We start from the raw sequence: 23,783 nt of genomic DNA on the forward strand, positions 1-23,783 counted from the left end.
CTCTAACCTTCTGAGAAAGCTTTGTGACAAACCAGGCAAAGCATGGGCACAGGCTCTGTGCCATACAGGATGCTTGCTGTGCAAGATGCAGTCCTTCATGGAGAAGTGGCACAGTGACATGTCGTTCAAAAGGCTTGCACAAGCACTTCCACATGCAGCATGGTGCTGCCACTGAGGAACAACAGAAAGGTGCGAGCGAGTTGTCTATGTTTGCGAGGGAACCAAGAAGCCGAAAAATTGGAATGGTGACTGGTTCTATCCCAACTTGCTGTAAAAGGTGAGAAAGCATGCTCTGTTGCTTCAGTATTGCAGAGCATGCTTGTTCTGAAGACAAGGCGAAAGCATTCAGCAAACTTACTACAGCAGCAAGCAGTGTTGGATCTTCAACCATGCTCAAGTCTGCTAGCACATCAAAAACAAATCCTTCATTATACTTTTCTGCACTCAGGCCGACCCTCTCGGCGGCAGAGCTGTCTGTCGTTGACGTGCAGGTCAGAGTTTCGTTGATGCATTCACCGAGGCCACGCAAGGACAAAATAACAGCGTTTGGGACAACTTGCGCCACGTCGCAAGTTTTTCGTTTGCTCGCGTAGTCTCGTAATACGTCAAGGTGCGCCAGTCCGATGTGATCACTTTTTACACTGCGTAACGCGTGCATACCATACTGCGACGACAACCAAGCAGCTTTGTTCGATCCCCTGCTAAGAGTAACGATGCGCTTTGGTGCTGTAGTGGTGACGTTGCCGCTTGAAGTAGAGCAGCACGGAGCGTCGCTAGTTGACGTCGCCTGCTCAACCGTTTGCTTAAGACGAGTTTCAATGCCTTTTCCGCGAAGCTTTTCTTCCAAGGTCGCCTGTCGTATGGCGCAGCTGCGAAGCTCACCATCTTTGAATTCAATCTGCGCCTTGAGGTCGTGTCGTTCCTTCGCAAAGGCATCAGCTTGTGCTTTCAGCTCGTCTTGCTTGCCAAGGCGTGTGTCGTGCAACTCCTTGCTGAGGGACGCAACCTTACGCTGTAACAGCTGTATCTGGCCGTCCAAACTGTAGCTCAGGTCCTTTATCGCTGCACAGGGTAGTCCGTTGCTAACATTGCCGGTGTCAGTGGTACTGCCAGTTGGCTTCGATGTAGCTCCTGTTGCCTGCGTCAGACACAGATCGAATTCTTCGACAGTGAGGTCGGCGTCCGGAAAATCATCATCTGAATCGTCTATTTCATCCAACTTGCGTCGTTTCGGTGGTCGAATGTCGTTATTTGCAGCTGCTCCTGAGCGTGCCTTGCTCGTGTAGCGATTCATCTAAGCAATAACATGTACTCGGCCTAGGCTGTTAATAGAGTGCGGAAGCTTTTGATAAGATGTAGAGTCGCATTAATAGTGTTTGTCAATGCGGCAGCCGTTTTGTGACCGCGAAATCTTGGTTACAGTTATCTTCGGTTGTTGCTTATGGTACTGTACTTACGGCAGCGCCTGCTTACGGTTATCTGTCATCAGCGTTGGAACGTGAATGGCTACCCTTGGCTGACTTTGTCTAAAAACTTCGTACGGTGTAGCTGAGAATATATTAGAGCGCTTTAGATTTAAAGATGAGCTTTATTAGTAATTAATTATTTTATTGTGCAAAAAGCACAGAGTTTCTCACTCTATGGCAAAAAGTTAACAGAACTGCAGTGTTGCCAATCTCTGAGGTTGCGGGTGCATATGACGTGAAAATAGTAGGACCGTTACCATACACGTCCTGCAAAATTTTGAAATCGTTACGCTCGGCTACTAGCCCGGCGCTTGATCCAACTTCTGCGACATAGTACAGTCGGTACAGTGGTCAGGCTATAACATGAGTCATTTGTTTAAAACATTTAGCCATGCAAATATATACGCGAAATTTCGCCCCACTGCACCACAGGCTTTCGTCGAGGAAGTAATGAAATTTGTTAAAGTAAACGTAAGTCATCAAGCCCGCTGCACTCCCGCGAGGTCGTCAAGGAATCGATTAGCGCAGCATAGACACGAGCAACGACTGCCGTAGTAAGACAACTTTGTACGAGAAAAGTGACAGCTCGCGCCAGTGGCGCACCGACGCGGGGGCGGGAGGCGGGGGGTTCGGGTGTTGTAACACCCCCCCTACGCGTCCAGCCCCACCAGTCCAACGTGTACCTTCAGCGCTCTGTTCACTACTATGCAGGAGGTGGCTTGAGGTCGAATTTGCCTGATTAACAAAAACACTCTATCACTGTCTTATATTTATATTCACTCTTAAATTACTTTGAGTAAAACGCTGAAGAAATAAAGACCGTCATCATCCTTGGTGTCATTATTATTATAATTATTAGGCATTTTGTTTGCTGTCGGATTCCTCTGTGGCTAAAGCAAGGAAATTGCATATTATGCAGAGTGCCCCCCCCCCGGCAGAGATCCTGGTTGCGCTACTGGCTCGCGCTAATTAGAGTTACTGTATAGGCTCTACAGCTTATACTGTAACTCTAGCGCCAATAATGTAGTGGTCACACCCGCAAACAAATAAAAAAGAAAATAAAGGCGGTTTCCACGCATATGTGGGAATCGGTACTAAGCGAAGCTCTTCTTATGTTTACTGAAACGTCTTCTATGTAGCTCAATGCTCCTCAATCAATCTACGTTCGTCCCATTTTGTTCACTTCCATCGCCACACTCGGTTGCTTCTGTTGAGACTTCACTTCTCAGTAGCCGGCTACTTCACTGCGGTCGCGCTGTGGTCTTTGTATGGGTGTTCAGTGTTGTGTTCACATTTTGTTTCCTTTACTTCTTTCTCCACACTCGGCTGCTTTTGTTGCTGACTTCACTTTTCTGTTGCCGACTTCGCTCCTTGCCTCTTGTTCTGCTAGTCTGTTTTGGGCACCACCCAGTGGCAAATACCCAGTGCCCGTGCCCAGTTGCACATACCTTGTGGGTCAAGTTGTCACATAACCAGTGGCCCAAGATGTATACTCGGCAAGACAGCAGCAGCTAGCACCCACAAATAGGGGGAAAGAGCAGCTTCACTTGAAATGTTGTAGTTCTGCCCATAATGCAGTGACACAGTAGCTGGCGCACTGTTAGCTGCCACAGTGAAGCAGTGACACAATAGCTGGCACACTGTTTTGTGCAGTTAACCTTACACTATTTCGTGCTGCATCGGTAGGCATAAACATTTGCAGAGACTCAAGCAATCTTCTATCGAGAAAAATTAAATCAGCACATGATGCTTATAGTTTGAGCTACCTTCATGTGCATTTTTGTTTCTGTAGGTAGTGCATTCCGGTAGTGGCAAGTAGAGTTAATTACTGTAACCTCTAGGTGTTCTGCGCTGTCACTGTAGTGAAGATATAGTGGAGAAGCAGAAAGACACCTTCTCTTTGCTATCCAGCCTCTTGCCCGTTGCCACTGACATCATTTATATTCTTTTGCCTGGGTTCTGACAAAGTTTGATGTCAGCAAATCATTTTAATGAGCACCCAAGAGGCCAAGCCACCGAGGCACATAGCCACGGTATTGATGGAGTTACTGAGAGGTACCAATAAAAAAAAAAAAAGAAAAGAGTGGCTGAGAGAAATCTTTGACTTGCAGTCTCTCGGTCCGGAGCTCAAATCCTGGGGTTGCAGTGTGACTTTTTCTTTCTTTATAAAATTCTGGTAATGCATTCTTGGTTTCCAGCGACGGACACCGGCAGGCATTAAAGCGACTGCAGGAGTGTGAGCCCATAACAGCTATCATTGTAAAAGCATTGTTTGTGTTAGCAGGCTCCTCAGCAGTTTCGTGTTATTCTGCTGTCAATCCTCCATCTTTCGTTCATGCTTTTAGTTCTCTGTGTATGTGTTTCTGCAATCTCTGGTGGTTTTGTGTGGTCTGGTACAACCTGCTTGTTTGTCGTTGCGAACACTGGTTAATTCCGAGTGAAATGATGCAATCCATTGTGTAAACCGCTAAGGGAACGCATGACCTTTATGTGCACAGTGTCATCTAGATGAGCTGGCTATACAGCAAACGAGGTTAACTACTTTTTGCTTAATGAATCCATCCATAATTGACACAGCTTAACAATCAATATAAGCTGTTTTGAAGCTTAAGCCTTTAATAGGTAACCTAGCAATGTAAACATATGACATTATGTGTTAATCGTAATGCACATATGTGTTGCTTTCTCCACAGATCTCTGATTTCAACCTTGCTGTAGATGTTGGCTGTGGCCCTGGCATAAGTACAACACTGCTGGCCCCACACTTCAAGGAAGTGCATGGCTATGACGTATCTGAAGCGCAAATCACCGAAGCAAAAGCATTAAACAAATTTGAAAATGTTTCCTTCTGGTAAGGGGACTGTACGTAACCCAGCCACTTCTGGGACTCGATAACTCAAGCTGTGTAAATTTTAATAACAGATATATATGTGGCAAGGAGCTGGCAGAGTGTTTGTGTAATGTTAGGTATCTATTTTTAACTTTTAGCAGCACTTAAATACTTGCAAAATATATTTCAGTGGTCAGTAGACAGCAGTTTCTGTTTCACATGATGATTGCGTAGTCATGTGAAACAAGTTGAAGTCCAGCATACGTGTATAGCTAATATACGTAAACTTGTTTTGTTAGTTTTGTAGGGTATTATGGCGCAAAAGCAACTGAGGCTATGATGCGCCAACCACTAAACACCTATTTCCTTACTATTACTTACAAAGGCACCCACCACAGGTGTGGCATACAGACCCCCCCCCTGATTGGTCACAACTCGCAATAGTAGCTTGTCAGAGTGAACAGGTTAATATCCCATTTAGAGCTGTACCTTGCTTGTATGCAATAAATTAAGATTTCATATTGGCCACAATGACATACAGTGAGGCAAAGAATGAGAAGCCACTGTTTATTTGGTGAGGCGATTCCTGTTTTTGCAACATCATCCACACCTCGTTGCCTCTTGGTAGACAGCATGAGCCTATTGTTCATGTTTGTAGAAACGACATACGAAAACCTTAGGTATAAAAAAAATTTGGTTGCTATTCTTACCTCAAGACTTAGATTAATTAGCACTCGCAATGCATCCCTCACAAAAGCTGTAGCCTCTTGAAATTTTTACTACCCTAAAGCACTTCTTCCCTCGATTTGATCTGCTCTCTTTTTACATTCATTGTTTTTTTTTACTTCTGAGATGCCATTCCATGTGTGCACCTAACCTTAACTGTTATATCAGCATTTTAGCAGGGAATAGCTGTCACAGTGTAGTATTCGGTCACTTCCTAAGAAAGGATGCTCTGATGTCAGAGAAGTTGAATGCAGTTTTCTCATAAGATGTGTAATGGGTACTTAATGTATGTGACTGTGCAGCACTGCACATGCTAACCTAGTTCCGTATTCAAGCACACTGGGCCACCACTGCTCTTTAATACAGTCGTATCTTGTTATATAACGAAGTTATATAATCCTTCGTTATATCCTATATTTGTTATAAGCATGCATATATCCATTACACATTGATATCGGCAACATTTTATATTGACTTCATCATATCCAATAATTTGTTCTATATTCGTGTTCACTATATTGATGCTTGACTGTATTCGCTGAGGGAATGTAGAGATCTGAGCATCCAAGTAGTTGGAGTGATTGGCAGGCCTGGTGCACAGAAGTGGTTCATCCAGTGTCCAACACTGACTTTAGGAGAGAAAATGTTTTCTCATCTTTGAATTGTCCTTATCTTATCTTCTCTCTTTCTTTTTTTTCTTCTGATCCCATATTTCCACAGTGTGTCACCAGCTGAGAAAATTGCTGAAAAGCATGAGTCTGTACAGCTGATTACAGTAATGCAGGCTGTTCATTGGTTTGACTTGGATGCATTCTACAAGGAAGTAAAAAGAGTCCTGGTGCCACATGGGGTGTTGGCACTTGGCGGTTACCTCATTCCAAAGCCTGTCAGCAAGGACCAGAAGAGGATGGACAGTATAATACAGAATGTATGTGAGTGACCGCGGAAAGCAATCCTAACTAAAACATGCAATGATTTGTTGCATGTTTGAGAAATTGTGACTTTATGCCATGTTTATGGCATTGGTATCTACCCGGTATTGCAGAAAATAAAGAATTACAAATACAAAACATGTTAGTGCCTCCTCAGTGGTTACTGGGGAGGTTCCTCTTGCCATGTACCTTAGCATGCTACTCAAGATGATATGGATGATACATGGAACAGCGGACATATGTAGAACTTGTGCACATAAAATACACAAGCACACATAGTGGTAGTTGGTGTTCAAGGGCAGTGTCCTGAGGAAGAGCGTGAAAACAATGCATGAAGATTTCATCACTAAAGAGAGTGTTCATTTATTCATGAAAGCAATGTCAAACACTCGCATATTTTGGCAGCTTGGGTGTTTCACTCAACTCCTAGCAGAACATCATGTCTCCACATGAGACAGCTTGAAGTGTTTGCTCTGTCTTGCTTAGCTACAAATAGCACACTGTCATGCACAACTTGATTTGTGTTTAATATTTTATCTTGAAAACGTTTAAACAGGTTACTTTCTTACATCTGCTTAAAATTCATTGTTTCATTATGTGTGCACAGATACTGATACACTACAGTGCTATTACAATGTACTATATTGTAATGAAATATTGCAGTATGTGTGTATTTGCAGTCAGGGCAGGTATGTAACCTGAAACTTTATTTACCTTGACAGGAAATTTACATGGGAGCGATAAAGAAGTACTGGGAACCAGTTAGAGACATTGTCGACAACATGTACAGAGACATCCCACCGGCTTTTGAAGACCATGTTCGGTAAAGTGCTTTACTGTGAAATTTTCCAATATGCGCTTAATTTGTGTGCGGAAGGCGCATATATATTAGTGGATGTGTTTGAACAGCATGCATATTTGTTCTGCATGCAAGCTGTGGTGAAGCTGGCGAACACTGTATTTGAACCTCAGATAACTTAATCTGCAATTTAAAGATTTCTTTCTTCCTATTATTAGCCTCATTGGAGAGTGTGTGTGTTGTTTCCCAATACTCAGCTAATTAAATTTACATTGAAGCTTCATTAAACAAAGTTTTAGGTTGTGTGGATGCACTGGAACCATCCGGAGGGTTGAGGTTCAAGCTCAGAGGCACTACCAAAGCTTTCTGCAGTGCCACTGCCAAGTGATGGTGCCACTGCAGTGCAGTGCCAAGCAGTGCCACTGCCAAGTGAAGTCTGCACAGGATGCATTTCTTTTGCATCTCGCATTCAAGTGAATTGGTGATGTGTAGCATCCAGCGGGAAAGGTGTGGCCAAAAATACTTATTTTTATCTGGCTACAGGCTGTGCAGAGAAGGTACATCTAGAGCATGAGCTTTTTTATGCTATTGCCTGTGGCAACAAAGAGGAACATTTGTTTTGTTTTCACGGGAAGTCCCTACAGCATGCATTGTAGCCTCATGTCTACTAGGTATCGCTACATTTTTGTAAGCAAACAAAAGGTGGGTACGTATCATTTTGATGATAAGCATGGTGCCATCGTATAGCAGCTTTGCTTTCTTGTGTGTGCGCTATCTCATGTTACACTCACAAAACATAAAATAATGGTGCGTGAGGTTTCTTGTGGAATTTTGTTAATAACCACCAGGAGCACTATAGAAGCTGCAAAGTTTATTTAGACTGCTGAAATATATAATCTTCAATGAAAGGGGCTAGTTGGTGCACGTTCATGATTACGTTGCGCTGACTTTTCACTGGCAAAAAATTACAAAGGGAACAAGGACACAGACAGACGAAGGGCAAAAAGACGTCTGCATCATTGTTTCCTTCTTTATAATTTTTTTGCCAGTGTAAAACTCGGCGCGATGTAATCATGATGGAAACTTCACTTCAACAAAATTGTCAGTTTAACAAAGTCTTTGGCAGAAAGCACTACATTATTCAACATCATTGTGTTGAATTTCTATTATATCTCAATTGAGAACTGTGGTTTGGGTGATGACTGGTGCAAGCATGGTTCGGTGTAGGTGGCACACAATAAACGATAACAAAAGAATAGACGGAGGCGTGCATTTTATTTTTATTTATATTTAGACATACGTACTGCTGTCTTCATGCAAGACATAGCAGAGTAGGCCAGTACAAAAACTTGCAGATACAGAAACACGTTAATAAAATGTAACCGATCAAAACAAGAATAATAGCATATATGAAAAACTAACACACAATATACTTTCACAATTTCTGAGAAAACAGATCTGGGGCAGCTTTCTAATTGATTTGACATAGCACTGCATACGTCCCTGTCTCTATTTTTGTCCTTGAGGTGTGTTTTTTGTGATAAGTACTGTACGCAAAAATAAAAACAAAATGGTGATATACATCTAGTGCAAACTTCGGATGATTGAAGTTTATTGAAAGGCTTTATAGAAAATTTCATTCATATGACAAACTTTTTCAACAGCCCACTGAGTTTTGTTTCGTAGCCCAGAGAATTGTGAGGTGAGGTGAAGAAACAATGTGCATACATTTCGCTCACATGGACACAACTGGTTGTGCCAGCTGATGGCTTAAGTGCCAACAGTAGGCGGATGCTGAGATGTATCGGACAGAAGCAGAAGTTGCGTTTGGACTCGCAAGAGAAAGCTGAGAAGAAAAAATAAAAGTGAGAGGGATAGACCGCTCAGCCTCGTAGCTTCGGATAACACGACAGTTTCGCAACAGTGAACAGTTTAAGGAATTAAAAATGAATCCACTTGCAACAATTGAGTTGTTTGTTATGTATACGAACGCCTGAGAAAGCACTTGTGATGCAAGTTACTTGCCAATTTGGGGAGTACTGGCAAAGCCGGCAAATGGTGTGCCAGTGTGGCGGTCTAACCGGCAGCCAGCACAGTGAGGGAAAAGTTGGCTGTGCCGGTGGAAAGCCGGCAAGGTGGAAACCTTAGCTCCTTTCAATAATGTTGATGATCTACTGCACATAGAATGAAAAATGGTTGCTCATATCTAGCAGTCAAGACGATTAACAGCAGCCTTGTTTTAACAACAAAACCAAGTGAAAATAACTTGAGTTGAACTGCATTTGTAAACCATTATCAACTGGAAACACTTGGTTTTTAATAGTATCTGAGTGTTATAACTAGTTGCAAATGGGAATGGCCTAATAGTCCATTTAGACCAGCTGGTCTGGCTTCAACACCTTCAACGGAAGCTTTGTGTCACAGCACCACTATTAAAGCTGCTTCACTTGTGAAAGTTAATGTACGCATACTCACAGGTGCAAATTTTTATCAGATTTGCATATGATTGGGATATGGAAATAACTGATTCAATGTTATATTTGAGAGGCAGAGATTTCGGCATCTGAGCACATAATGTGTGCTGTGAGCTTTCACGTACGGTGCGGTCTACTGTTACAGAGAACACGTACCTAACCAGTAATAAAGCCAATAGTACAATCAAACCTTGTTATAATGAAGCTGCATTCAACACAAAAATGCCTTCATTATATCCAATATTTGCTATAAGCGTGTATACATTATATGCTGATATAGACAAGAAACATTGTAGATTTACTTTGTTATATACAATAATTCATTATATCCATGTTCATTAGATCAAGGTTTGACTGTGTAACTGGAACTGTCATTTACGTTTGTGGGAAAGAAGTGGCTGACATTATTCATTGGACATACATTTATATATAAAATATTAGGCAGCTTGTTAGGTACAACTCAACAATTCCTTTTAACAGTGGTCATTGCTGTACATGATCAAGTGCTAGGAATGGCTGCCGCTGCTCAGCTTTAGCGTGCAAGAGTGGCTGCAGCAAGTTCTACATGCATCAAGGGTTCATAAATTTATTGATCTATATTTTCAAATGGACCCTTTGCTTTCGTTCTTTTTCGTGTGACGACATGCACATTTTTATAACAGTCATATGTTCGTAGTTTCACCAAAATACTTCTCCAATTTTACAATGCCTGAAAGTCCTTAATGTCTTACATGCCTGATCACACCTTTTTTTTTTTGCAGGATAGAGTGCATCGAGGAGTGCAAGGTTAGAACTGTTGCAGATTATGTGAACTACACAAAGACATGGTCAGCATACCAGCTTTTACTCAAGAAGAAGCCTTTGGAAGCAGAAGAGCTGACTCACAAGCTGATGTCCATGTAGGCTTACATTGAGAAGTATCTTGCTTAGTGTAGATGTTGTTCTAAGTTGCGATTTATCGAATAGTTCCAAGAACAGGTAGATCCCTCCTGAGATAAGTTAAGCAACCCAGACATTTATCTGAAAACAGAAACAGACCAGTCTCGCTTTCGTGTTGGTACTTACAGCTTTCTTTACATGTGCCATCATGTACCAGCTTGCAGCCTGCTATGAAATGTGTGTAGAATTATGTATAATACTTTTCTCACTGCTTGGCTTTTGAACAAACAGAAAGGAAGCTATTTGGAATGTGTAAATTGGTCTGATTCCAACCCAAGTCAATTCTGTATGAGGCCATTACAATTTTTATTTCATTTTACAAAAAACTGACTTCCTTGCATTTATTTTGATGTTGGTTTTTGTGTGTTGTCACAAATTTCTAACACGACAGACTCAAGCTTCTTATAAAAATGAAGATTCCTGATAATAGCTCTAGTGGAAAGTTTGACTCTCATAAATAGCAGGCATCAGTTGTGTGCACAATATGATGTACAATTAAGAGCTCTGCACCAATTTATCTCCCCTGTAACAGATTGATGGAAGATGCTGGCAAGGTTGGAGAAGATCCAGCAAAGACAAACCTTGAAGTGAAGACTCGGTTTTTTACAATTTTGGCGAGAAAGCCAGGACCCTGAAGAGTAGATTTAGATTTGCACAGTACCATTTCAGATAATTTTTTAAGCTTGTTCATAATGCATATCTAAATGCAGCAAACATTCATGCAAGAAAATAAAATGTAGCACAAATAAAGTATAGTTTGTATAGTTTACATTTTCTTTTACCTTGGACACTCTGTTGAATGAAGCTGAATCTGGCTTCATTGTCCTTTCGTTTCTCATATACATTCCCTGCCCCACTGGAGAAAAGAAAAGTTGTGGCTGGGCAATTAAGGTGAATGAACAAAAGTGTGAATTGTAAGAAACAAGAAAAAAATCAGTGATTATAAAAGAAAGAGGAACCAAAGAGAGGATATATATATATACGCAAGCAATAAGTAGTATGCCATATGAGAATGACAAATCACAGAAGCATAGCAGCAATGAAACAAACTTGGCTAACACCTGTAACCATGCACATAGGTATGTAAAATACAACTTTAACCTTTCAAGTGCCATGCCCGAGTATGCTCGTCTGGCCATTGATGCAGACCCCTGGTCATGCCTGAGATAATTCATGAACATAAAGCATTCGTAGAGTGGTTGCACCATCTGCTCAGAAGCTACATTAAACTAAAATTTTATTGCAGGTTTTATTTTTATGTGACAAATGGTGTGACAAAGCTTATCCACTGCCAGTGTTGCTCACATCTGTTGTGTTACAACATGGATCAGCACAAAATGTCCACGCGTTTTTTTTTTTTTTAATTCTGCAAAAATAAAGGAACTTATCACAAACTCATTCAGAGGTGTACAGTGTTGACCACATGAAGTATTTAAGAAAGAATGACAGTGCAAAGAGTCCCAGTTGCCTGATTGAAAAACATTATAATTATCCGAATTAAAATCAATAATTAGACTAATCCTCAATCTTTTTTTTTTCAGATTTAAGAATTTGTCTAATGTTATTAACGTATGGCTAATAAGTAGCATTTGAATTAAAGCCTGCTAATGTGTTATATAGACAGAAATTGAATTTCTGTCTTGTATATAGACAGAAATTTGTTGCACTTCAGAAACACCCTGCACCTGAAGAGTTAAGAAGTATCATGGACATCGTGAATGATGTCAGACAGAAGATGAAAACATGTCAGAAGATAACAATGTGGACATGATGTTTGCATCATTGGTGGACATGATGAACTGTTATGGATTGTTATACACTGATAAACTGTTACACATACACTAAAAACAAGACTGCACAGGATAACCAATAGTCAGTTTTGAAAAACATAGTTCAACATGTGCAACACCCACTTGGAGCTGCTAAGAACTGACGAACGTGATGGCTGTGATTGATGGTTAATGGAAAGTGCGTTTCATAAGTCCTTGCAGTATCTGTATAAAACAAGCCTCCATGCTTTCATACAGTGATTTCATTTCCACATATAGCTGCGTGGCAAACCATGCAAAAAATTGCTAACATAGACCATAATTGACTTGCAGTGTGCCTAATACTTCACAGAGGAGAAAGACACTACACTTTAGCATTTATATATCCTGTTTCATACATAGCAGGCAATGCTGCAAAAGCTATCAAAGTAGTGCAGAAGAAGTCTCACTCTGCGAATTTTGCCATATGGTAGTTTTTATCTTCAACGATTTCCACAGAATAACTACTTCACATATTATAACTACAAGTTGTCAATGTTAGGTTACATTAAATCACATTTGATTTCTGCAGCTGTGCTTCCAGTACGCAACATATGTACTATGTTTTAGTTGCGAGAGCATGTGGTCCGCTGTGGCCACTGGTCATAGAAACGTGTCATTCTGTGGTAAATACTTTCAGATCTGCGATGTGTTATGTGCAATGGGTAAATCATATTTTGTAACGTAAAAAAGTATAAGACCTAATATCACATGGCACATTCTTATGTATTTCTTTCGTAAGTGATGCACTTTCTTTTAGTAGCAAATGTGAGGAGTGGGAGAAGCCTCTCTGGCCTTTTCAGCACTGCCTGCAATATATGAAATGGTGTACAGCTCACTTTAAGTTCAAAATGTTGGTAAATTTTATCAAAAAATCATAAACAGTGTCTAACAGTTATATTACAATAATTTGTAAAAATTCATGGTAGATATATATCTTAGCACATAGGCTAAGGCTTCCTAGAAATTTAAGATGGCCTGTATAACATAGTGTAATGTGAAGTTTTCCTCTCAGTTGCTTATGTTTTACATTGTATATTTTAATGCCTGAGAGACAGACTTTGTTCACATTTTCAAGCCATAGAAGCTTGACAAGAGATCCTTGTCTTTTACTTCCAGAATATTTATCTACAGTTTCATTTCTCATTTTTTTAGTGAATAGGAACTGCGGCTCTCCAGTTTTTCATGGTAATGTCCTTGCTCGTCCAAACACTTGTTATATGTGCCTGCACTATTGTGACCTTAAAGGGACACTGAGGGCTTGTGCAATGTCAACCCTAATGTTCCCAAATATGTAAAGGTGCCACTTTTACAAAGAAGATCGCTTTTGTGAATGAGAGAAAATGAAGCAAACATAGCACAGAATTTGCACTACCACTATAAAACAAACTAAACCATCTTCTAATGGTGCCTTGGTGATAAATAACAGTAAACCTCTTATAATAACAAAGATAATTACACATCACATTTGAACTTGCAAGAAAATATAGTCGAATTTATTTTATTTTTCTAGAGAAGACCTTGTTCTCCTCTGTAGTACGAGAACAAATCTTACTTGTTCACTTTGTCAATGCCACCTGTGGCGAGGTAATGCCCTCCCTTTTTGGCCATCACACTCGGCAGGTCTGTGGCCCTAGACAGAGCATGACCTGAGAGTTAGCTGGAACTGCATCACGTTTGCCGTACCTTGTCAACCTACGGCAAATGTGCCTCCTTTCAAGTGACCTGCTGTTTACATGGGATGTGTAGAGTCTACTTATGAATTTTCGTAACAATTAAGTAATTTGCTCAGAGCAAGTGTTAAGATGTATTTGGGACCATAATTCATTACTCTAGGCAGGCTTATGTACCGTATTTACTCGACTGTAACGCGAGGGGTGTCTTTTCATTGCGTCCATCAAGAAAAAATAAAACCGCGAAAGTAACGCGAGGGGTTACTTTTTGTTGCATCCAGCAAAAAAAAAAAAAACAAGAAAAAAATGAAGAAGAAAATCGCTTAAGTAATGCGGGACCACCAGATACATGAAAAAGTCCCTGCATCGCCCGAAAGGCGAAGCATCAATTGCGACAGCAAATTAGTAGAGAGCTATACGGAGTATGGATAGTAGTTTTATTGGCTGCATAAACTTGGACACATTCGCTTACGAACTGAATTAAAAGCATGGTGTCAGCGCGCACAAGCAAACATAAGTAGATCACACTCAATGGCCGCAGACAACCACTGTCAAAACGCTGGCGTCAGCAAGCGATGTGGCAGCAGCGACTGAAGGTTCGTGTGGTCGATCGTTTCAACGGAAACTGAGCGGTGAAAGCACAGCGCATACAAAGGTAAAAGTCGTGTGGAGATCGATTTCAAGATACGGTGTGCGCGACAGCCCAGAGCCATGCAAGGTACAAGTTTGCAGTTGCCGGCAAAGTAGAAGCCGCACCCCCTCCCTCCCGTGCTGCCTTCCGGCTTTCCTCCTTTCGCGTGTGAGTCGCCAGTTCCCTTTGCGCCCAGTCGCAAGATACGCATTTGGTGCCACAGCTAACCATCGCTTCCGTTCCCTCCCTCCCATCCCCCCTCGGCCTTTCGCACGACGGAAGACGCCGCATTTCCTCTCCGCCGTGCGTTCGCTCTCCGTGAAAGCGCGTGTCCCTCGCATGTTTTCACTAGCGCATTTCACTTTCACTCGCACATTTCACTCGTTGATTAGAATTGGGTGCATCATTGCACTTTTTAGACAACTTGAATTTCAGTATTCGATTGTAATGCGAGGGTCGACTTCAGGTAGCAAGAATCTGGAAAGAAACTCGCGTTACAATCGAGTAAATACGGTATCTTCAGTGAGTGTTCAATGCACGAATATGCATAAAAATAGACAAAGAAAAGCAGTATGGTAATGTATTATTGTGGGGCCCTTGGAATCAGCCCCACATTTCAAGATCGCCAAGAATCTGTCCTCTTTATCTGCCATTATATTAGATAAAAACAAAAAATAGGGTAGAGAGAAATAGTAGCTACCCATTTTCAAAGGATTCTTTGCTGTACCCGCTACTCACTGTTTGCTTCAGAAGAGTGGACACCGAATGAATATCAATCAATCAATCAATCTTTATTGTTTCTATTACTATAAAGGCAGCACCCCAGAACCCTTTCAAGGGTAATGGCAGGGGTCCATTTGTTAACATATTGGATTATCAAGGAACTGCAAAACAAATAAAATGATGCAGATATTACAATAATTTCTGTTGAGTACAGAATAGATTAACAAACTCATGCAAAAAATTCATGTAAAAAAAACATCACAACAATATATTAAATTTGCTCGTACGTATTGGACATTTTTCCAATGTGTGAGGAAGTTTCGGCAATTTGTTAGGAAAGAGATGGCTGTGACATATGTAGTTGTAGAATATCTATAGAAGCCTAGAGACAATTGACCATTCAGTACTTTTATTGATTGGTGGGATGCAGTATTTTTGGAGATGTTCAACAGTGAACATTGAAATAAGATTTCGATATTAACCTCCTTGACAAAACATTGAGCCTTGATGGCCTCCTTGGCCCCATCAATCTGTTTGATGCAGCTTTTGTGCCAAGGAGGCCACTGATGTATGTATATATGCTGGAAAATTAAAATTGAATTGAACCTAGTCAGTGTCAGGTTCCTTGATGTAACTAAAAAATACCTTAGGCATTTTTTTTTTTTTTGGCTTATATAGCCTTCTAAGAGCAAGCATGATAGATAGAAGTGCCGAACCACTGTGAACAACTAGGGGCGACTTCAAGGAGCATATAATTCACATTATATGGAACATACAAGTGCTAAAGGCAGTGCTTCTGATTGGTTTTTTAATATGTGCTAGAATTTTGCAGACCAATGATGCTGTACAGATTTATTGTTCTGTTTTAAGCACTTTGGTGTAGCACCACTGTAAATAAAGGGGAAAAAAAAAAACGGTAGGAAGCCATGACATAGCAGTTAAAATGCTTGAGTTTGAAAATGCATGACTGTTTCATGATCCCAGCTGTACCTGCTCAGATATGATTTAGTTTTTAATGTTGCCTTTAATGTGCTGTGCCTGAACCGAAGTGCGATGAAGACACGAACACAAATAATAGACCCATTGCCTAGCCCAGAAATGTTGTTCCAAGTAAAAATGCAGAAATGAAGCAAGCTGCATTTATTTGCATCATGTACATTTACACAATGTTTATTTCCACCATATAATATAAACTTTATTAGTAGACTTAATCCCACAGACACATGAGCATCAACCAATGGTCAGTTTTGTGTGCTATGTGTGATTGATTTACAGTTATGCAAATTATTTAGACCCAGGCTTTCTTGCCAAAATCATGAAGAATTGCGTCTTCACTTCAAGGCTTGTTTTCTCTGGATCTTCTCCAACTTTGCCAAGATCTTCCATCAGTCTGTTATCAAGAAGAAAAAAAAAACATGTTTCAGAGCTCATAATTTGCGCACAACATATGGTACACACAACAATGCCTGCCACTGACAAGATGAGAAAATCTCCCAAAGGTGATATTATAGGCATGTTTATTTTTTTAAAGGAAGCTTGGGGTAGAAAAGGAAAAGGAACGGAAAATATCTGCAGACAACACATTGAGAATATCAGAGTAGGCTCAAGGAAATGAGAACATAATAAAAAAATAAGTTGCACTAAAACATGGCCAGATTCAACTACAATAAATGTAAGCACATAATTGTTCTTTTTTATATGTGTTGCATGTTTAAAATGTACCATACACTGTGTGCTAAACAGTGAGAAATTCTTGATTATTTAGATGCATACATATATGCATAAAGAAACTAATGCTATACCAAAACTTTGCTATGTAGCATTCTGTTAGTCTTACAACAAACATTTCTTGAAAGCTAATTTTATCTTATAGAGGGATTCACTTGCACGTCAAACGAGAGTCTTATAATACCAGAGATCATATCTGACAACAGCAGTGCTGATGCCATCTTGCACTGTTATGCTGTAACATACTAGAAATGTTCTTGAAGTGGTTGAACAACACTGCAGCCAATGTCTCGACAAGGGGCTTGTCTCCATCAGGTCAACAACCACTGTTTATCACTTCAAGTCTCCATATTTTGGGAGCTTCTGCCTTCCTTAGAAATGTTCTTGTATTGCAGATTTCTGTATTGCATAAGTACTGACACAAAATTCTTTGGGCTCTGTTTTATGCACTTAATCAGTAGCTATTGACCCAGTAATCATGCTTAAGAAACTTGTTTGCTCCAGCGTGCGCCGATTGTTTAGTTATATGCTTTTATCTCATGACCAGTCGCGGTTTCGATTTCGAAGAGGCATGCCAAGAGGCACCTAAGAGGCATGCTTGTGAACAGCTATGATCAAGTGAGCCTGCAGACCTGTGACACATGCTGGTGCACTGTACACCATGCCACCTGTGCTCCTGTTTCGTCTACTAGTTTGGTGGGAAACCTGTGCATTGCTACACCATCCTAATGATTTGTTGTGCAGAAGTCGACTATGCAGTATGATCCCGGCATTAGAGAGTTTTAGCCTCAATATAGCGTGTCAGCAAACTCCTTACCGTTTGTGGTTTGCTGGGTAACCAGAGATGTGTACGGCAGGAACAATGCTGGTAGCAACATCTGGTGACACAGTATCTAACCAGAGCACACAAAACAAATACTCCAACTTGCATTATTCTACTGAACTGCTTGTGTAAAGTGTTGGTAGCAACATAATCGTTACGGCACCATACTTTCATGATAATTCTCTTAAACAATAACACGGACACTACAAGAAAGAGAGAGAGAGATGAGAATACATTGTAGTTGGGCGAATTGTCACAAGATGTCGCCACCAGCTTTGCTACTGTCAGCCATGGCACTGGTAACCTGGTAATTTATAAATGGTAAGAAGTTTGCACGTACGCTTTGTGTGCAATCAGCTCAAGACACCTAATGCAAACAATGCTGAACCGTCTTCCAAACGGTGATAAGCGCCAGCGACGTCACAAGTCACCAAAATCAATCGCCGAAACTCATGACATTACATTGTTTACAAACAGGACCGATGCTGATGACTACATTGATAGGTGCTGCACTATCCTAGTTGTTGTTTGCACGAACTTGAAAATTAAATTAAAATGAGTTCCAAGCTGCATTTGTTGTTGATGCTTTACAGTGGGTAACTATGAACTCGCAGCAATGTAATCTGCCAGTTATTTCGAGTTAAACATTTTCTGTCAGTACCCCTTGAAATAATGATGACGTCAGTTTGGACATATTTATGATGAAATATATGGTGAATACAGTTGGTCGTGGCCACAAAAGTAAGTGGAAATTCAGCAGTAAATGCAAGAGAAATGCGTTAGGCATTACTTTGCACCTCTTTGAGATACCGGATCCCTGATTTAAATTGCGTTCACCACATTGCACAGTGTTGTTCAGGACCTCACTCAACACGTCACACACTTTGAGGAGTGAAGCGCAACTGACGGTGGTCCGGAGCAGACCACTGTCAGTTGCACTATATATATATATATATATATATATATATATATAATTAATGCTAACTTTCAACTGAACTTCTAATTCTAGCGCGTTAAAAGTTCTCTGCACTTTGGTTGCACATACTGTCACAAAAAAATTAAGATGCTGCCATGAGCATGGTTCTTTTATCGGTCTTCCTGCGTTCCTACACTTGCTATGCTAAAACAGCTTAATGAATGGCACTTGGTGCCATGAAGACAAAGGCTTGCAATGGCTCACATAGATGTCAACTTGCGACACATCTCTTCTGCTTCTGAAGGCTGCTGCTTGAGGAAAAGCTGGTACGCTGACCATGTCTTCGTGAAGTTCACATAGTCAGCAACAGTCCTCATCTTGCGGTCCTCAATGCAATCTATCCTGGAAAGGGTATGACAAAGCATGCCCGACGTAAGATTAGCCAGAGTAGTGCCATGATATTTCAATTGTTTTTGTTATCACGATTTGTCAGTGGTCTCAGCGACACTCCGCTCAAGTTATCACTGATATCGGCTGGTTGTGAGTGGTGGATGATAAAGAAGAAAGAGAACTGAGTAAAAGGAATCTATACATTATACTGGCCCATATTTCATACAACTACAGATGGGTTCTGGCTAAAGCTTCTGGTGGTTCGCATATGAGCCATATAAAACCAAGAACTCTCCTAACAATTATTGCCTTCCAAGAGGGTGTTTTAAATGGACGGCAAAGACAAGCATTAAATCTGTCTACACAAGAATATTGGTTGTTTGGACTCCATCTCAATGTCCCACTGGCAGAATAAGAACTATTAAAAGAGCACACTGGAAATGAAGGCCAACGTGGCCAATAATACAACAGGAAAGATGTTAACGAATTATGAACAGATTTCGACAATTGCTCTGCATCAAAAGTCCAAAGAAGTGCTCACCTTAGTTAGGTATTATTTTTTTGTTTAATATGTAGGTAGTCCTTTTTTGGAAGCAAAGTGCTCTTTTAGAAATCGTTAGCTAACTTATGCCAGACACTGTCACAGCAAGTGGTATTACCGGATACTACGGTGGCATTACCAACCCTCTATGCCTTAAGTATATAGCACATTGCATGACTGGCCTATTTACTATCTCAAACATGAAATTTAATGATATAGCATGACTTGATATGATATTTTGGCATGGATTAAGATTTGTGCAATTTTCATGCACATGATGCTTGTTTCAGTTTACTCATGCAAGAAAAGTTGTAGCAGTAGTAGTTTCTACTGGTTCAACACTGTATGAATGAAAAGCCATAGTGCACATTGTGTGCTCAACTGCTAAAACTTATTCCTTCAAACGCTATTGTTCACTATTCTTATTTTCCGAAGCATATGTAATCTAGTTAAAACACCTAATAAATTTAACAGACTGCAGATATTAACGGCAGTGGTAAGGATATAGTTATTCCATTGACAGTACATTCTAATATGAAATTAATTTAATGGGACTTACTGGTTTAATTAACTTATATACCATCTATTCCATACACAGATAATAACAGATAGAAGCTAGCAAGAACTAAAGTAGGAGCAGCATGATAATTTAAACAAGTCACATTCACCTGTTTTGTACACCACTAAAGTGAGTGCATTGTTAACTTTTGGGATTTAGTCCCAATGCCTGTCACCTCTAATTTGTACACAACAATAAATGTAACTTCCCGTTCCAGATCCCAAATTCTATCACTTTCAACTTATCGATCATTTTACCGAACGTGATCCTCAAAGGCAGGCTGGATATCTCGATACAAGTTGTTCACAACATCTAAAGCCGATGTCCAGTATTCCTTTGGTATACCCTTGATGATTTCCTGTAAATAGTCGCAGTGAAATGAGCATCAGATTTTGACTGTAGCCTGTTTTGTACTTGCACACAAAGAAACCTGAGCTCGACGCAACATAACGACTGGAAATTTTAAGCATGAATCTTAATTTGTCTGTAAGCACATGTTCAAAAGCGGCAGAGGTCAAGTTAATCATGAGAAAGCAAACACTGCAATGTGTTTCACACACTAGCACCAACCAGGCGTTGCTAAACTTATGTACGAGGGTCGTTTAATAAGTATGGTAAAAATACAAGAGATGGCGCTACAATTTTGTTTTCTTCTAGGTGGCGCGCGAGAAGCACCCTTCATATGACGGCAGAACTTGTTTACGCTTGTACCGACAGTAAGTAAGCTTCTGACAGCCATTGGCACTGAGCTGTGCGGTGATTCCCGCCAAAATGGAAAAAGGTGAATTCAGAGCAGTGATCAAACATTTTTATTTAAAACACTGGACGGCTGCCCAAATTAAAGCCAAGTTGAGTGAAGTTCATGGAGACTCTGCACCATCACTGAAGACCATTTACTACTGGATAAATGAATTCAAACGTGGCCGAACTTCGACGCAAGATGAAGCACGTCCTGGGCGTCCAGTGGAGGTCACCACGCCAGAAATGGTGTTGAAAATTCATGGAATTGTCATGGAAGACCGCCGAGTGAAGGTACGTGAGATAGCTGATATTGTTGGCATCTCAGCAGAGAGAATTCACAATATTCTTCATGAGAAATTGCAGATGAAGAAGGTCTGTGCCCGTTGGGTGCCGCGACTGCTGACGATCGACCAAAGGCGCATGAGGGCAGACATTTCGAATCAGTGTTTATCGATGCTTGATCGCAATCGGCAGGACTTCTGGCGTCGATTTGTGACAGTTGATGAGACGTGGATACATCATTACACTCCAGAGTCTAAACAGAAGTCAAAGCAATGGACTGGGCCTGATGAAGGTGCCCCAAAAAAGGCAAAGACTGTTTGTTCAGCTGGAAAGATGATGGCGACTGTCTTTTGGGATTTACGAGGAATAATCTTTGTAGACTACTTACAAAATAGCAAAACGATAACTGGACCATATTATGCAACACTCCTAGATCAACTGAAAAAAGAATTGCGCACGAAACGACCTGGGTTGGCACGGAAAAAACTCCTATTTTACCAAGACAATGCTCCGCCCCACAGATCGCTTGTTGCAATGGCCAAATTGCACGAGTTAGGCTTCAATGTTGTGCCTCATCTGCCCTATTCTCCGGATTTGGCCCCCCATGTGACTTCTTCCTCTTTCCAAACCTGAAGAATTGGCTGGGTGGAAAAAAATTTTCTTCAGATGAAGAGGTTATCTCAGTGATAAATGACTACTTCAAGGGCCTCGAGCCATCCTTTTTTTCTGAGGGGATAAAAAAATTGGAGCACCGCTAGAAGAAGTGTGTGGAGTTGGAAGGGAACTATGTTGAAAAATAAAATATTGTTTTCTGCAAACATGGTATCTTTATTTGCTTTTTACCACACTTATCAAACGACCCTCGTACATTAAAAAAAAGAAAAAGAAAAGAAACACCAGTCATGTGCTATCTACAAGTATTGGGACAGTGGTAGCTGCAGAAAGCCTGCACATGTTTTCTTTTTCCAACACTTATATGTTTCTCTGTGTGTACTTTTGATTTACTGCATCACTGTCGAGAGCAGTTATGGTCTGGAAAGTACACGGTGAATAGCACAACATGGAGCACTGCTAGCAACTTCGCAAGTATGAATTAAGTGAAGCACATGGTATATAGCATCCAGATGGCCTGTAGTGATCGCCAAGCAAGATAGTGTGCAGAAGTTGCCAACGCTTGTGCTTTTGTGTTTTTTGGTTGTTATGTTTATTTTGTTTGAGATTGTGTCTTTATGAGGCATGTCCCCTTTGGTCTGCATTTGCATACTTCAAATGCCTAAAGACCAATGAAAATTTGTCTCATATCCTTTCAGGAAACGACATAGACAACGATGACAACTACAAGTAGAGAAAAGGCTGCTCCTTTTGGTCAGCACCCATATATGGCTGTGCAAATGAAAGGTACTACTGTTTTGCAAGAGAGTGAAGAAGCACATTCAAAACGTTGTTTCACTATGGCATCCTAAACATGGTTAAGTTTGCACTGCATTGAATAAATTTACTTTCAATACAACAATGCTTCGCTACACAGAGATAAACAGTGCTACCTGCTAATACTAGCGCTGTATACTTCTATGCAGTCATTCACCAATCGGTCCAAGTATCTGCCATACTAAACAATGCCTCGAGCTTTTCAATGAAGAGAACAATTAAGAGTTTCTGCGTTGTTATTATTATTATTATACAATATGTAGCCTGTCTGTGCTAATGCAGAGAAAACGAGGCCAGAATGTAGACATAATGTTATTTTAAGAACAAGCAACAAAAATTGCATGCATATGGGATTAAACAAATATTCCAAATTCTTGAATAGTAAGTAAATATCCCACTATATGGTTCACTCCCCAAATAGCAAATGTTTTTAAACGGATGCTGAATAGCTGCTCTTAGAAAATTCAGATATCTTTCATTTTAAATAGTTAATGAATAATTTGCACTAATATTTGGGGATGATTGACAGATGAACCTTATACAAATATGAATTAATTAATTGCCAGTTTGGCAAGCCAGAAATACAAGGCCAGCAAGAGTTATTACAAAACTATGCAAAAAGTTTGCATTATGTTTGGAAAAAAGCTAATTATTCAGAAGCTAATCACTATCTGATCTGTATTTGATCTGGTTTCAAAAATGAATTCACAAGTCCCTATGCTATGTAGATTTGAAGTTTTCCCCCTTGAAGTGTCTGCCCCATATTGCATAAATATTTGAAAAAACAAAAACAGTTTTGTCAACAATTTTTATAATTATGTATGAACAGGTGCCCTTGCAAACTGTGTCGGCAAATACCTGATCAAAAAAAAAAAAATTGCTGGCTCTCCCATAATTGAGAGTAGATGTAAGCATGAAATGGCTACCATGTGGCATCTTTTGCTGCCTGTGGTGCCGCCGCCTTCAACTGCTTTTCTTCTTCCAACAGGGCAGCACACTCAGCGTCTGTTGCTACTTTTTCTTCTTGTCACGGACCGCTCACGACTCGTGGACCGCTGGTGCTCAAAAGAGCACAGGCAACCCTTTCTCAGTGCCAAAAGATGACACTCAAGTGTATGGTGCCCTGTATCTGCCTTTTGAATGTCGCTATTGGAAATGACAAATAAAACTTCAGCATACTAGAAGTTACAGCTTGACTGATATTGTGAACAGGCATAAGAAAGAAATTGAAAGCAATATTTTTTGTAACTTGTTTGAGTAGTAACTAGCGTATGTAATGCGGTCCTGTACAAAGGGTTCGGGGCCAGAGACTGCATTTTTTAAATACTTGACTGGTTGCTCAGATGATCTCGTTTTGTTCTCGCAACGATGCCC

At 40.5% G+C, this 23,783-nt stretch overlaps 3 protein-coding genes across 4 annotated transcripts in view; 2 read left to right on the forward strand and 1 right to left on the reverse strand.

The window, feature by feature from the left end:
- The first annotated feature begins 1,704 nt into the window (after positions 1-1,704).
- On the forward strand, positions 1,705-11,465 carry LOC119450231 (putative methyltransferase DDB_G0268948). 2 transcript variants are annotated; one of them, XM_037713614.2, is made up of 6 exons: positions 1,708-1,937; positions 4,160-4,317; positions 5,743-5,950; positions 6,677-6,777; positions 9,989-10,126; positions 10,699-11,449. In XM_037713614.2, exons 1-6 carry the CDS (start codon positions 1,830-1,832, stop codon positions 10,799-10,801), a joined length of 816 nt encoding a protein of 271 aa, XP_037569542.1. In that variant the 5' UTR covers positions 1,708-1,829; the 3' UTR covers positions 10,802-11,449. The 2 variants fall into 2 exon arrangements, with proteins under 2 accessions (XP_037569543.1, XP_037569542.1); XM_037713615.2 differs by lacking the exon at positions 9,989-10,126 and having other exon boundaries at positions 1,705-1,937; positions 10,699-11,465.
- A 4,122-nt stretch (positions 11,466-15,587) lies between these two features.
- LOC119450233 (putative methyltransferase DDB_G0268948) overlaps positions 15,588-23,783 on the reverse strand; it is a 13,224-nt gene continuing 5,028 nt past the window's right edge. The window contains exons 4-6 of the mRNA XM_037713616.2: positions 20,216-20,316; positions 18,733-18,870; positions 15,588-16,391 (exon numbers count right to left, since the gene is read on the reverse strand). Coding sequence (XP_037569544.1) covers positions 16,286-16,391; positions 18,733-18,870; positions 20,216-20,316 — 345 coding nt within the window. The 3' untranslated portion in view covers positions 15,588-16,285. The remainder of the gene's footprint in view (positions 16,392-18,732; positions 18,871-20,215; positions 20,317-23,783) is intronic.
- LOC125944719 (histone-lysine N-methyltransferase SETMAR-like) overlaps positions 20,323-23,783 on the forward strand; it is a 3,595-nt gene continuing 134 nt past the window's right edge. The window contains exon 1 of the mRNA XM_049665728.1: positions 20,323-23,783. This exon is cut by the window's right edge and continues 134 nt beyond it. Coding sequence (XP_049521685.1) covers positions 20,730-21,614 — 885 coding nt within the window. The 5' untranslated portion in view covers positions 20,323-20,729 and the 3' untranslated portion in view covers positions 21,615-23,783.

Source organism: Dermacentor silvarum, chromosome 4 (genome assembly GCF_013339745.2).
Source record: "Dermacentor silvarum isolate Dsil-2018 chromosome 4, BIME_Dsil_1.4, whole genome shotgun sequence".
Classification (NCBI taxonomy): domain Eukaryota; kingdom Metazoa; phylum Arthropoda; class Arachnida; order Ixodida; family Ixodidae; genus Dermacentor; species Dermacentor silvarum.

What these genes read in the sequence shown, in the direction of transcription:
- LOC119450231 (XM_037713614.2), top strand. Translation starts at nt 1,830, where the DNA reads ATGAGTCATTTGTTTAAAACATTTAGCCATGCAAATATATACGCGAAA. An exon ending in TGAAATTTGTTAAAGTAAAC is followed by an intron (nt 1,938 to 4,159) that starts GTAAGTCATCAA and finishes CTTTCTCCACAG; the next exon opens with ATCTCTGATTTCAACCTTGC. An exon ending in GCTTTTGAAGACCATGTTCG is followed by an intron (nt 6,778 to 9,988) that starts GTAAAGTGCTTT and finishes TTTTTTTTGCAG; the next exon opens with GATAGAGTGCATCGAGGAGT.